The 15,332-nt window shown below is 46.3% G+C and overlaps 1 protein-coding gene across 2 annotated transcripts in view; it reads left to right on the plus strand.

Annotated features, from left to right (window-relative positions):
• TMEM184B (transmembrane protein 184B) overlaps window positions 1–15,332 on the plus strand; it is a 329,919-nt gene that overhangs the window by 49,864 nt on the left and 264,723 nt on the right. For both annotated transcript variants that reach the window (XM_082265516.1, XM_082265517.1), the window contains exon 3: window positions 3,670–3,903. In XM_082265516.1, the coding sequence (XP_082121642.1) occupies window positions 3,676–3,903 (228 nt within the window). In that variant the 5' untranslated portion in view covers window positions 3,670–3,675. The remainder of the gene's footprint in view (window positions 1–3,669; window positions 3,904–15,332) is intronic.

Consider the following 15,332-nt stretch of genomic DNA (forward strand, 5'->3'; position numbering starts at 1 on the left):
GATCTGTCGGTCACGGTTCAGATGCTCCAGGAGTTCGGGTGGACCATCAACTTTCAGAAGTCGGCTCTGACTCCTTCGGTTCGCCTCTCGTACCTGGCGATGGTCCAGGACTCCGCTCAGGCGAAAGTCTTTCTTTCGGAGGACAAACTCCTTCTCCGGACCCTGCAGGGCGAGATCAGGTCCCTCAGGGACAAAGATCTCTCCTCTCTATGGGGCCTGTATGCGGTCCCTGGGTCTTATGGTTTCGGCCTTCGAAGCCATCCTATTTGCTCAATTTCACACGTGAACTCTGCAAGCAGATATTCTAGCCAGGTGGGACAGAACGCCTTGGTCATTGGACTGGAGGATTTCTCTGAGCCACCTCGCAAGATCAGATCTTTTGTGGTGGCTCCTGTCACCAACTCGGACACAAGGCAAGTCCTTCCGGCCTCTGCTGTTGGACGGTGCTCACCACGGATACCAGCCTGTCGGGCTGGGGTGGAGTTCTGGGCACGCTTTGTGCCCAGGAGACATGGTCGGCGGAGGAGGCCTCCTTACCGATTAACGTCTTGGAGCTCCGAGTAATCAAGCTCTGCCTGTTCCGTTGGTCAGCTCGGCTTCAGGGTTGCCCGGTTTGGGTATAGATGGACGACGCCACGGTGGTGGCTTACATCAATCACCAAGGGGGCACCAAGAGTGCCTGGGTGGCCAAGGAAGTGGCCGAGATCCTGTCTTGGGCCGAGACGCACGTTCCGACTATTTTGGCCGTTCACACTCCAGGAGTGGAGAACTGGCAGGCGGAGTATCTGAGTCACCAGACCCTGGACCAGGGAGAATGGTCCCTGCATCCGGAGGTGTTTTGCCTCCTGTGTGCCCGGTGATGGTCTCCGAAAGTGGACCTGTTCGCGTCCCGTCTTAAAAAGGTAGGAAGGTTCGTGGCCAGAACCTGCGATCCTCTGGCGGATGCCACAGATGCGTTTTGTGGTGCCTTGGCACCAGTATCGGCTGATTTATGCCTTCCCTCCGATTCAACTGTTATCCAGGTTCCTCCGCAGGTTGGCATCGGAACGCATGCAGGTCATTCTGGTGGCCCCAGACTGGCCGCTTCGGTCTTTGTACACAGACGTCATGCAGATTGTCGTCGAGCCTCCCTGGTGGCTTCCACTGAGAGACGATCTTCTGTCTCAAGGGCTGATCTTCCAATCCTGCTTTACAGTCTCTGGCTTTGACGGCGTGGCTGTTGAAAGCCAAGTCTTGAGAGACATGGGTCTCCCGAATGCTGTTGTTCCTACCTTATTGAAGGCTCAGGAAGGCTACATCTAGAAAAATGTATCATCGCACCTGGAAGGGGTATATTGCCTGGTGAGAGTCGCAAGGGTTTCATCCCCGCTCCTTTTCGGTGGCAAGGGTTTTGGCCTTCCTGCAGGAAGGTGTGGTTCAGAGTTTGGCGCTGACCACGATAAAAGGTCAGTTGTCGGCCTTAGCCACTCTTTTCCAGCGTCCCTTGGTGACTAATTCCTTGATTCGCACTTTTATTCAGGGGGTGCAGCATCTGGCTCCCCCTAGGAAGGCTCCTTTGCCTCCCTGGGACCTGAATTTGGTTTTATCTGTTTTGCAATGGCCTCCCTTTGAGAACATCAGAGAAATACCTCTGCCTGTGTTGTCCCGGAAAGTTGCCTTTCTGGTAGCTATCACATCTGCTTGCAGAGTGTCTGAGTTGGTGGCTCTGTCTTGCCGTTCGTCTTATCTGGTTGTTCATAGGGATAAAGTGGTGCTGCGACCCAATCAGTCTTTTATCCCTAAGGTGGTGTCGGCTTTCCACCTCAATGAAGATTTTGTGTTGCCTTCGCTTTGTGCGAAGCCCAAGCATCCCAAGGAATGTGCCTTGCATTCCTTGGATGTGGTCCGGGCGATCAGGGTTTACCTGTCTGCCACGGAGTCTTTTAGGAAGTCTGATTCCCTGTTTGTCCTTCCTGAGGGACCTCGGAAGGGTTCGGCTGCATCTGCGGCAACAGTTTCTAAATGGATCAGACAGACGATTGTTCAGGCCTTTTCAATCAAGGGTCAGGTTCTTCCTTTCCCTGTAATGGCACATTCTACTAGAGCTGCCAGTGCCTCTTGGGCGTTTCGCCATCAGGCTTCTGTGGCTCAGGTGTGCAAAGCGGCGACCTGGTCGTCTGTGCACACTTTCACAAACTTTTACAAACTTTATGTGATGGCATCCTCGGATGCTTCCTTTTGGCCGCAGAGTTTTGAGTGCAGCGGTTGTTTGAAGAGATGTGTTTTTTTTTTTTTTTTTTTTTTACTGTCTCTACCTGGTGGGGTTCTTTCTTATTCTGGGTTAGCTCCTGTTGAGCTTTTGTTGCCCTGTTGGCTGAGTTGTTGTTTCTCTGGCCTGGTTGACACGTTGCCTGTTCAGTAGGTTGCGTCTTCCCACCCCTCACACCTGCACTGCTTTGGGACGTCCCACTCGTGAAGGCTGTATAAGGGGCTAGGACTGTCGGAGGACGTAAGAGAAAATAGAGTTTTTGTAAGAACTTACTGTAAAACTCTTTATTTCTAAATCTTCCGACAGTTGAAGCCCCCGCCCCTCTGGTTTTTGGATCTTGGGGTTGTTGCCTTCCAGTACTGCTTGCTACAAAACTGAAGGACAGTGGTAACTGGTTCAGGATAATGGCAGAGGGACGGCCCCCTGGAGGTGTGTCTAAGTGTAGAAAGTTTTTTATTAACATTTCAAACTGCCTAGCTTGCTCCTGCAGAGGGCACCATTACCCACTCGTGAAGGCTGTATGAGGTGCTTTGACTGTTTGAGGACTCAGAGAAAAGTGTTTTACGGTAAGTTCTTACAAAAACTCTATTTGTGCTCGTTTTCTGTACCATGTTCATAACACACTGCAAGTTGCGATCTGCAACTTGCAGTTAATGACAACCCAAATGCAGGCTGTTTTGCTTGTACCAGATCGCATGGCACATAAATTCGGGTTGCAGTGCATTTCCAAAAGTAGTACATGCACTATGCATTCGTGTGAACCAGCCAATGTGCTATAGTAGAGCAGGTTCCACCACAACATACTAGTAGATATTATATTATAGTAGTCAAAGGGTACCAAACGTTTTTCAATATATGCTGTCCATAGTCTTAGTTCAGTGCTGCCTTTCAAAATAGATGCACACATCCAGAAGAAAAGGAGTGTTTAATGAAATGGGTTGTAACAAAGTTACCTGCTTCCAAATTCTTGCCCTGGCCCCTTGGATAACAAGATTAATAAACATCACGTAGTATTTGAAGGCAGAAGAAAAGGCAGGAGTGTCTAAAAAAAAAAAAAAAAAAAAAAAAATGCAAAACCTATTTGTTGAGACTAGACTATTTGCTAGGCTTGACAATCTGATGATTAGTCGTCTTGTCATCATGCATAGGATCTGTTCGGTTTGCATTAGGACATTTAACATTGTTAAATTTGCCAGAAGTAAAGGGGTATTCCTTGGATAATTTCACAAGTTTGACCTCATATCTAATACCACAAAAAATAATTATATTAACAGCATTAAAAAATTCACATTGTACTCTGTAATCATGCATTTAGTGAATGACCTTTGCATATAAATGAGTCTCTTAACTATGTTTGGTAGTTTAAATATGAATTCTATACTTATTAGTGGTTAATTTTGTTTTCTTTTTTCTTCTTTTAGGACATAATGACTATGTCCAGTTTAGGTGACATCTCTCAGGAGGGCACAGGTATGGTTGCTGAACAGCCTGTTGCTACACTTCCAGGCACTGCATCTCCTACCAGTCCAAACTTCTCTAGGGTACCAGAAGAGAAACCTTTCACTCTAGAACAGCCTATGTTCCTTATGACAACTACTGCTCAGGCCATCTCAGGATTCTTTGTCTGGACTGCACTTCTTCTAACCTGTCACCAGGTATGTGGCTCTCCTGTGCCTGTCTGTGCTGATTTATGAATTAGAAATGGAAGGAAAACTTTTTTACTTTTTATGTGCATTTTAGTCGATTATACTGATCACTGCTTTAAATCTCATATGATTGTCTTTTCCAAGTGCTTCATTACTTAGGAAAAAGATGCTTAGGGGCGGATTTAATATGGAGCGTGGATAAAGCTCTCTGTTGGACGCCACAATATTACTCCACATTTTGGCTTGTGCCTTTCTTGAAAGGTGGGCCATAATATAGAGCCTGGGTTTTCTACCAAGTTCAGAGAGAGCTCTGATTAAAGGGAAACTTTACTTCTGTAACGTTCTTGTCCTTTGGCTCATCTCCCATGCCCCAATCTTTTCCTATTAGGTGTGCCACAGGACTCTTCCCAGCACTTCTGGGTTCTGGTATATGCAATGTTGTAGACATCTGCACCATGTATGCGTATGTTTTAAAGCAGATGTGAAATTTTTGCGACCTCCATCTCCTGGAACGTGATTTTAACATTCCAGGAGGCAGCAAGGGGCCCTACTGTTATCATTGCCTGAATGAGAAAGCAGGAAGTGCTGAAAAGGGGGATATTTTTTTTTTTTTTTTTTTTTCTTTTTTAGGACCAGGATAGGAAAAGTTATTGCCATGGGAAAAAAATCTGTTTTAACCACTTGCCGACCACCTGCCACCATTTTACTGCAGCAAGGCGGCTCGGACACGTCCTGTCATGTACTACTACGTGACCGGAGTGCATGTGGTTTAGGCGGCGCGTGCCGTCAGAGCCGCGCTCCCGCTGTGTTAGGACACACAGCGATTGCCGCTGCCCTTCCTTGATCGTCCGGGAAACCGAGAGAAGACCTGCCTGCTTATGTAAATAAAGAAGGCTGATCTTCTCTCAGACAGGCAGGGACCGATCAGCTGAAACTGTGATCTGTCTGTGCCTGTCACAGAACTTGTCGCTCTTTTTTTGTTTATAGCGCAAAATCTAAAAACTGCAGAGGTGATCAAATCCCGCCAAAAGAAAGCTCTATTTGTGGGGAAAAAAGGACATCAATTGTATTCGGGTACAGTGTCGCACGACCGCACAATTTTCCATTAACCACTTGCCGACCGCCGCACGACTATTTACAGCGGTGGTCAACCCCTCACAGGCAAAGCGACGTAGGGCTACGTCGCTAGCCTGTGAGGCTCTAGGGAGCGAGCGTGCGCCGCCAGAGGCGTGCTCCCGCTTGGTCACAGACCTCCCTGCGCGTGTGCCCGCTGGGCACTCGCGATCGTCCGTTACACCAGAAGAAAGGCAGACGGCGAATGTAAACAAAGCCGCCTGTCATTCTTCCCTGTGTAAGAATGGAGATCATACGGTTCTGCTATGTAGGACCGTTGATCTCTGTCCTTACACATCAAGCCACATCCAGTCACAGTTAGAAGCACGCCCCCTAGGGACACACTTAACCCCTCCCTCTCAAAAGTTAACCCCTTCACTGCCAGTGTCATTTTTACAACCGTGCATATGTATAGCACTGATTACTGCAATAATGTCACTGGTAACCCCAAAAATGTCAGTCAAGGATCCGTTCTGTCCGCCGCAATGTCGCAGTCCCGCAAAAAAAATCGCAGATCGCCGCCATTACTCGTTAAAAAAAAAAACAACAAAAATGACAAAAATCTTTCCCTTAGTAACGCAATAACTTTTGCGCAAACCAATCAAAATACGCTTTTTGCGATATGTTTGGTTAAAAAAAAAATATGTAGCATAAAACAAATTGGCCTAAAATGTTAAAAAAATTTTAGATTTTTACATATTTTTTTTTGGGGAATTTCATATAAAAATGTGAAAAATATTGTTATTTTTGCAAAATTGACGCTTTTTTTTTTGTTTATAGCGCATGATCAAAAAAATCGCACAGGTGATCAAATACCACCAAAAGAAAGCTCTGTTTGTGGGAAAAGAAGGACGTCAAATTAGTTTAGGTACAGCATCGCATGACCGCGCAATTGTCCCTTAAAGTCACGCAGTTCCGAATCGCAAAATAGGCCCTGGTCAGGAAGGGGGTAAAATCTTCCGGGGCTTAAGTGGTTAATAACCCTTTGCATGCTTCTAATTCCCATTACAGTAAATGACATGTAGTTTATAACTGAACCCGTAAATTGTTTTTACGAAAGAGCTTGGTATAGGCAGTCCTCTGTATTTCCATGTCTTTGCATTTCTGTTCTACCTGTCTTCACACAGGTGCATTTTCATCATATAATGTTGCGCCCTCCCTAACAACATGATCAGGACTCCGCAACAGAAGGCAGGTGTGCAGAGGATGATGTAGCTTAACCCTTTTGTTCTTTTTTCCAGTTCTCTTCTAGAGTAAATTGTAAACAATACCTTATATTTGATAACAGTGCAACAACTCCATTACCAAACTGCCAGGCCAAGGATTACAGAGCCTCTGGGTAGAGAGTTGGTGGGTGTGAGTTGATGGGACCAGAAATTAAGAGATTACATCCCATTATAACACAGTTTTGCCTTCTGCAGGACCACTCTGGATGTGCTAGGTATAACTTTTGTGATTTGCACTGGCTTACATATAAAAAAAAGGTTGACGCTACCACGCATTATCCATTATATGTTACCTGCTTGCTACTACTACACATACACTAGGTATTGGGGTTATTATGCGTTAACCCAAGTCTCTACACTACCCCCCAGAACAGACCTGGAATTTATTGGCAGTGTTGCTGTTCTCCTCTAACAGCAATCCCCTCCCATCAGAAGTTTCCAGTCACTAATAACTTATTTGCAGCTTGTCACATGATCTATTGAAGAGAACTGCAAATAAGGTATTGGTTAAAGGAGACTTCCTGTGCCTGATTGCTGGTGTGTGTGGGGATTACTGGAGATTTGAGAAGACCAGCAGCAATGTAACTAGTATCAGGACATGGTCTTCTATTGCCCAGAGAGACTAAGGTAAATTCATCAGGCTGCATTCAGACGTGTCGCTATCATTGCTGCCTCTCTGAAAAGCAGTCACCAGTGGATCACTTTTCAGATAGTCAGACACAAAAATCTCCTGCGCTTGGGAGTGGCCCCACACAATGCAAGTAAGTCAAACTTCCATCCTGGCTTGTATGGAGAACACTCGTCTTGCTGCCCTTCTAAGACTGGGGAAGTCTGGAACAACTGGAATCACAAAATAGGGCGCACCGACCTAAAACCATTGCTTTATTGATATAAAAAGTGGTAAGTGTTATACTCCCAAAATGACAATAGAATCAAGCTCATCACATAGCATAGCATCATTCAAGCCGCAGTACATCCTACCATGTGGCAGAAAAAGATAAAGATCCAATAGGCTAATGCGTTTCGAGTGCCATCCTCTTCCTCAGAGGCAACAAGACCCTTACCTGCGCACCTCTTACTCCCTTTTACCTGCAGGTAAAAGTTTTGTTGGCTCTGAGGAAGAGGCTGGTCCTCAAAACGTGTTAGCCTGTTTGGATCTTTTTCTTCTGCCACTTGGTATGATGTACTGTGGATTGGATGATGCTGTGCTATGTGATGAGCTTGATTCTCTTGTCATTTTGTGAGTTTAATACTTAGCACTTTTGCTATCAATAAAAATCGATGGTTTTAGGATAATGCAGGGTGAGCCCTTTTTTGGGGTTCCAGTTGTTCCAGACTTCCCCAGTCTTATGAGGGCAGCAAAATGAGTTATCTATACAAGCCAGGATGGAAGTTTAGCCTACTTGCATTGTGTGTGATTTTTATATCTGTGACTTTGTAAGCTTGAAAGGGGACACCAACTGCTGAAGGGAGGTGAGGTTCCTATGGGACTTTAAGAAGACTATGTTGTAGTATATTGTTGGATAAACACAATGGTGTTGTCTATTGAAAAAGGGAAGAAAGGTGAATGTCTCTGGGTAGAGGCTTCACAAACTGCATTGACTTTGAACAATGGAGTGAGAGAGTTGAAGTTCCGAAAGATAGCCCAGATTTTCTCACCAGAGAAGACAAAATGGTTTCATTGTTTTGTACACTTAAGTACTCAAAAAAGATTATCCAATAGTGGGACATACTTTTGTTAGAGAAGTACCTAGAAGTCGATAGAATCCCTAGGGGACTTCAGCTAACTAAGTTGTGCACATAGTTAGAGAAACATTTGAAGTTGGAATGGAAGGATAACATGAGTGTGTAACAAGCTACTCCTTAAGTTGATTACTACACAAATGGAGAGAAATCTGAGTGAAATGCGTACAGAAATTAAAATTTTACAGGATGAATTAGCCATGTATTCAGACATCGATTATTTCAACACCTGGGACACCAAGGTGAATGACCAAACGGTCAGTTTTGAGACTGCACTAATTAGCAAAAAGCTGGGCAAGTTTATAGAGCAATAGACTAGACTACCAACGTGGGCAAGAATTTAATTGGAAGAAAAAAAGGAATACTCACATAACAGAAGGTGGGGTGAAAGAGGCAGATGAGGTTAAACACACATTCTAGCCCCAAGGGACATATCGAAGGGGGAATAATAGGGTGGACGTAGATTGAATAACTCTATCAAAGGGGCCTATGGCAATAATAGTAACATCTTCACGAGAAAGCAACACGCTAGGTGGCAACAAAGGTATTAATGGTAAACAGGCCTTACCCATGGTTTCCCCCCATTCACCATGTTTTTTTTTTTTCTTTATAGAGAATGGTGATGTGGGGACATTGATTCCCGCAGCAAACCTTTCCAACAACCTGGCCCCACAGAGGAATCGGGAGAAAAAGGGAAGGCGGAAAAGATGGAGTAAAGGAGGGGGAAAGAATAGCAAATAATAACCTAAACAATGAGAACATAATCCATAAGACGAGTGGATAAGGGGGTTGGTTTAGCCATCTTTCTAGCAAAGACCATGAGATTGCTAGGAGATTCCAATATATAAGAGAAGCTCCCCCGGGATCCCCTCCTTAACCACTTCCATACAGAGCAGTCACACCCCCTTCCTGCCCACACCAATTTTCAGCTTTCAGCGCTCTCACACTTTGAATGATAATTACTCAGTCCTGCACGCTGTAATTTTTTTTATCATTTTTTTTCACACAAATAGAGCTTTCTTTTGGTAGTAGATGTAAATATGTAGCGCTAAAACAAAATGTTAAAGTCCATAAACAGTTCATATAAAATTCCAGAGATCCCAGTGAGAAGGATGCATAGCAACCAATACTGAGTGATCCAGTGAAGTAGATCGCCACCAAGTAAAGTGCCAAAACACGCTTACCAGACAGATATAACAATCAGGCATTCAAGCTATAGCTTAGCAAAGCTGCAGATCACTGTCTCAGGGTCTTCATCTCAATCCAGCTCTCAGAGGGAAATCTCATGTATATATACCAAACGTCACATCAAATCAGGGACCACTCATAGAAAGAAGATATAACTCCTCATAGTGTTGTATGTAGTCAATTGAAATTTATTTAAGCAAATAAGAATACAACTCACATTGAACAGGGGGTATCGGAGCGTGTAAACGCCAACCTGCGTGGTTCCGGATCTAACCGACAAGATGGCCGCGGTTGTCCTCTACTGCGCATGAGCGTCCAGGCATCCAATCGGGAGCGGCCCAACGCGTTTCGTCATACGCAAATGACGCCTTCAGGGGCGTGGCCACGCAACTGATAGGTGCCTTAATATAGCCAGAGGACAAAGGGGATTGGCCGAAACAATCCCGGAAGTGAGAGTCGCAACAAAATGCGCTCCACTAACCCGGAAGGAAACGGAGCATTACCAACCAACGGGCCGGAAATGTTTATATCTCATATTATAAATAAATACACATAAATTAAGCCAACAATAAAATCAGCATCAAGGCAGCACAATCATTATTATAGAGGGCTGTCCAAAAGATAAAAGGTATTTTATATAAATAGATGTAAGAACTCAGATATACGCAGTATGTAAAACCAGCACCATCTTGTGCCTAAAAACGGAAACCACATCTTCACTAGTAAAATTGCACAAAAAGATAAAATCACACATATAATATTATTAAAAAGCAATATAGATATCTAATACAACATTTAAAATCAACCATAGAGGATTATACAAATGCAAACACAGTATATCTGATTATAAAAGACCCTAAAAATCTTATCTACTATTTCTTTTGGTAGTATTTAATCACCACTGGGTTTTTTATTTTTTGCGATATAAGTGAAAAAAGAGCGAACATTTTGAAAAAAAAACATTTTGTTTTAGTTTTCTATTTATTTATAAAATTTTGCAAATAAGTAATTTTCATAAATTTGGGCCAAAATTTATACTTCTACATATCTTTGGTAAAAATAACCCAAATTAGTGGATATTATTTAGTCTGTTTTGAAAGTTAGAGTCTACAAGCTATGGTGCCAATCATTGAAAATTGATCACACCTGATGTACCGACGGCCTGTCTCATTTCTTGAGGCACTGAAATGTCAGGACAGTACAAATACCCCCAAAATGGCCCCTTTTTGGAACATAGACATTCAAAGGTATTTAGAGGCATTGTGAGTTTTTTAAGGTTGCAATTTTTTCCCACAATTCTTGGAAAAATGAAGAAATAGTTTTTTTTGTTTTTTACACAAAATTGTCATAATAAGTTATTTCTCACACACAGTATATGCATACTTGCAATTACACCCCAAAATACATTCTGCTACTACTCCTGCGTATGGCAATACCACATGTGTGAGACTGTTACAGAGGCCCAACATGCAAAGAGTACGTCAGCATAAATTACACATATAGTTTCCATACAACCTATCACACATTTGAAGGCCCTCGAGCATCAGGACAATGGAATTACCCACAAAATGACCCCATTTTGGAAAGCAAACTCCCCAACGTACATTCTATGAGGCATAATGAGTCTTTTGAACATGTCATTTTTTTTTTCCCCACAAGTTTTTAGAAAATGTGGAAAGAAAATGAAAACATATTTTTCTCTATCGTTCATTGACGGACGCAGTTCTCTCTGATTCATATCAGTAGGGTTATACTGCCCCCTACAGGAGTAGAACACTAGGCAGGAAAAAGTTCTGGTTACACCTATGGGCAGTCCCGAAGGGTACACCCTCTCTCTTCCTGCATAGGATGTCAGTTTTTTTTCTGCCTAGTAAGGAGTAAGGACCTAGTTCCTTGCTGAGATCTTTGGTCCTGGCATAAAAGTGTTTTTATATGTAGACTTTTTTTTAGCTAGCCTTTTTTCACCGGAACTTTTTTTCCTATGAGATCTTCAAGCAATTATGCCGGGCTGGACGGCAGACTGGATCCCCATATCCAGTGGTCACCCCAGTCTGGCCAGCGAGCGCGTGCAGGCCTTAGCTCCATGCTGGGTCGGCCGCGACATAGTCTCAGTGGACGGGGACTGGCCCCGCAAGTTAAACGTCTTGCCAGGATGCACACGACAGGGTCTAGCCTGATGTCGCAGCGTTCCTATTTGGCCGACAGCCCCCCTACTCCGGTGGCGTGGGGTCCTGTCAAGAGATGGTGAGTAAATTTTCCCCTTCCCTGGCAGATTTTGGGGTGGACACGGGCATGGGGAGCCGGGCGAGTGCGCTGTCTGCGGTGCTCAATGATCGTGACTTTCGGGCGGGGCCACCATTTTGTTGTAGCCTCTGTCTGCTTCTATGGAGGCGGTCATCTTGGTACACCCATTTTCGGCCATTTTGCTGTAGATTTTTTGCTGTGAAGGACGGTGAGTCTTGAGGGTGGTCTCTCCCTCTCGGTGGGGGTCCGTTAGCACGTGCCTTGCCTCCGGGAGGCGCTGTAGCGCTGTGGGGCCGTTTAAAAAATAATTTTTTTTTTCTTTACATTTTGCTGGCCGGTTCCTCAGGTTCAGTATGGACCTTGCAGGCCATTTTTTCCCACCTACCCCTCACGGAGGCCGCAGGGCCTTCCGGATCTCCACTGTCCGATGCCTTTTGGGCCTGGGGGGTGGTGGTAGGTGCGCTAAAACGTTTCTCCACCTACCCCTACACCTGCCTCATCTGATGTCTCTGAGTCTGAGTCTGGCTCAGCCGCCGCAGATGTGGGCCTCCCTGCCGGGTCTGTTGCACCCCGCGCCCTGTCTTCTCGTATGATGAGGATGACATTTCTACCTCCCCTGCCGCGACAGGTGCTGGTGGGCGCACTGGCTGTTTTCGGTGCATGGCACCCTGCAATTTGGGGGTTGCAGCAGCTGCGCCTAGGGTGCAGGTGGCATCTGGCACTTCATGCCACCCGGATCTGCTCATTTTGCTGGCTGCTCATGTAGGAGGGGACCATCTGAGACGTTCCCCTGGGGTGTCTAAGCGGCCATTAGCCGTTGCCCTTTTGGGGAGTGTCTCGTACAGGGGACTGTTTCCGCCTTTGGTGGACGTACGGTCTCTAGCTGAATGGGACTACCATTGTTCCAGTGAGGAATCCCCATCCTTTAAGGACTTGGGGGATAGGATGGCGCGGGCTGTGGCCTGCGCTCTGTGCTCCCTGGCGTAGCTGCACTGGGAACAGTGTTTGTTTGCTCTTGCCGCGCAGACGTTGCCTAATGGGCGGAGTCCCAACACCGTGACTTGGTGTGGGGCATGTCCCTCTTGCCCTGGGGGAGCTGTTGGACCAGCTGGCGCAGGGGCTGCATTTTGTTTGCGATGCCACACTGGTCGAGACTCCCTTGTATAGTCACCTTGTTGTTTTCGGCGGTGGTTGACCGGAGTCTACTTGACCGGAGTTTTGGTCTGCGGATCAAACTTCTAAGAAGGTCTTAATGGATCTCCCTTTTCAGGGGGGTTGCCTGTTCGGCGCTGCCCTGGGTGAGACAGGCTGTCAAGGGTGAGGGCCTTCGTCGCAGTCGGGGTTCCTCCCTTTCGCCTCACAAACAGTTTCTTCGTCCCTCTGGGACATTCGATGTGGCAAAGTCCTTTCAGACTTCCGCGTGGGTTCCAGACGACCCTGGTCTGGCGTACATGAGTTTGGTTTTTTCCAGACCTGCGGACAAGGCCTACTGGGCCTGAAGGTGCTTCCTCTCCAATCTAAGGGTCGAGGACCTGCAGCTGGCCTGAATCCCAGGCTGACTGGGTTCAGGAGGTCATGCAGTCCAGTTGAATGGTCGAGTTTCGATCCGTTTTATTTCCGGTAAGGTTTTTCCCTTCCAATGTACTGCTGTCTCCGGATCGCTTACAGGCGCTCTGTGGGGCAGTTCAGGCTCTGATTCAACAAGCTGGACCTACTGGTCTTTTGATGGTTCCGTGCAGATCACAAATTCAAGTTGATATTGGTTCGCACGGTGGTGGCTTCTCTACATCAGGGGACTTCCTGGCCTCCATAGACACCAAGTTGCCTACCTTCACGTCCCGTTATGTTCTGGACAGCTACGCATCTCCTTTTTTTGCCGTGGGGAAGGATCTCTTGGTTTGTGGTAGAGGAATTACCATCTTATGTGAGGGATTCCACACACGTTGGATATACTATCTCCCTTCACTTGGTGCCCACAGTACAAATGGCTTCCTTTAGACTTCTCATCCCTGTATACATAGATGGAACATTAGCATGGTCTAATGGTGGTTGAACACTACAGTAATATACATACAAGCTACCTTTCTGAAAAAATTGTATACAGTTTACTCTAACACATACTATTTCTCCTACCTAGGAGATCTCTATAGACAAACCAAAGGTACGACTATGGGGGCCAGATTCACCCCGAGTTACACCAATCTATTTATGGGGTACTGGGAAGAACAGCATGTTTGGACCAACAATCCCTACTGGGTGAATCTGGCCCTGTATGCTAGGTACATTGATGACATTTTCATCATCTGGAACGGGCCAGTTAGCAAGCAGGCTTCCTCGCACATTGCCAATCCTTTCAGATGTGAATTGCCTGGTATTCTTGGATTTATAATTACGATCAAATTTGGAAGGAAACTTCTATTCCAGACCTCATTTCAAGCCAATTGCCGGCAATTCCTATCTGATGATAACTGCTAGCATGTAATCTAGGTGGATCCGCACTGTCCCTTTTTAGCTAGTACTGTAGATTGAGAAGAACATGTAAAAGAAGAGCAAGGTGAAATTCTCAGAATTTCTTAGAAAAGGGGTATAAGGAAGCCGTTGTAGAGTAGCATATCTCAAATACTGGGTCCAATATGGTGAAGGCTCACCTCAGGGACTTTGAGACAAGTTAACAGACTGGATCCGGTCATGGAACAAACCGATCATATCAGATTCTGCACTGTGACTGTACTCACCGTCACTGGGAGTGAAAGACAGTTACTTAATGCTTTGGATTGCTTCCAATGGGTTCTGTGTTTACAATTATGATAATGTGTATTGAACTTCAATGTCAGAGACAGGCTCTCCCTATTGTTTGTGTATTGAGATGCGATGTGGATTGTGTTAAGACTGTCTGTCCCATTGTTAAATGTTAATGAACTTCCATATTTTGTCTGTCCAGATGGCTAGATAAATAGTTCAGGTTAATTCTATTTATGTATACAATTTCATCTGCATATGATAATGTAATCAGGCGGCAACCCCGGACCTGATGGGGTAATTTGATCAGAAGGGGGATGTGCTCATGTGTGTATAAATTGAGTGTGAAACTGTTCAATAAAGAAGAAGGTTCCAGTTAGGGCTGCAACGACTCGTCGACGTAGTCGACTACGAAAATTCTTCGACGTGCGTGAAAGGCGTCGAAGCGTCACGCGTGACGTCACACGCCCCCTGCTCGCCTTGGCCGGCCGGGCCGATGCATTGATTGGGGCCGCTGCAGGCTGCACTGCCCCGGCCCCCGCTGTGCTCCAGTCCAGTGTGTCCGGCTCTTCTACGTCAGCCACTTTTGAGCGGCATGACGTCCCAGGGTGCGGCTGCGCCTGCGCATCAACTGAGCTGACTCACTGTGGCTGCAGACTGCCGCCAACGCCGATGATCCCCCCCACTGTCCCACACAGACGAGACGTCATGCGCCACTACAGCAGCATCATGTGATCGCAGGTGAGCCTGAGGGGTCTACACTGGGAGGGGGGCTTACTGAGGGGTCTGTACTAGGGGGGAGGGCTTACTGAGGGGTCTGTACTAGGTGGGAGGGCTTACTGACTGGTCTGTACTGGGAGGGGGGCTTACTGAGGGGTCTGTACTGGGAGGGGGGCTTACTGAGGGGTCTGTACTGGGAGGGGGCTTACTCAGGGGTCTGTACTAGGTGGGAGGGCCTACTGAGGGGTCTGTACTAGGTGGGAGGGCTTACTGAGGGGTCTGTACTGGGAGGGGGGGCTTACTGAGGGGTCTGTACTGGGAGGGGGCTTACTGAGGGGTCTGTACTAGGTGGGAGGGCTTACTGAGGGGTCTGTACTGGGAGGGGGGCTTACTGAGGGGTCTTTACTGGGAGGGGGGGGGGGGCTTACTGAGGGGTCTGTACTGGGGGGGGGGGCTTACTGAGGG

The sequence above is a fragment of the Pelophylax lessonae genome (assembly GCF_965119305.1).
Source record: "Pelophylax lessonae genome assembly, chromosome: 8".
In the NCBI taxonomy this organism is placed as follows: domain Eukaryota; kingdom Metazoa; phylum Chordata; class Amphibia; order Anura; family Ranidae; genus Pelophylax; species Pelophylax lessonae.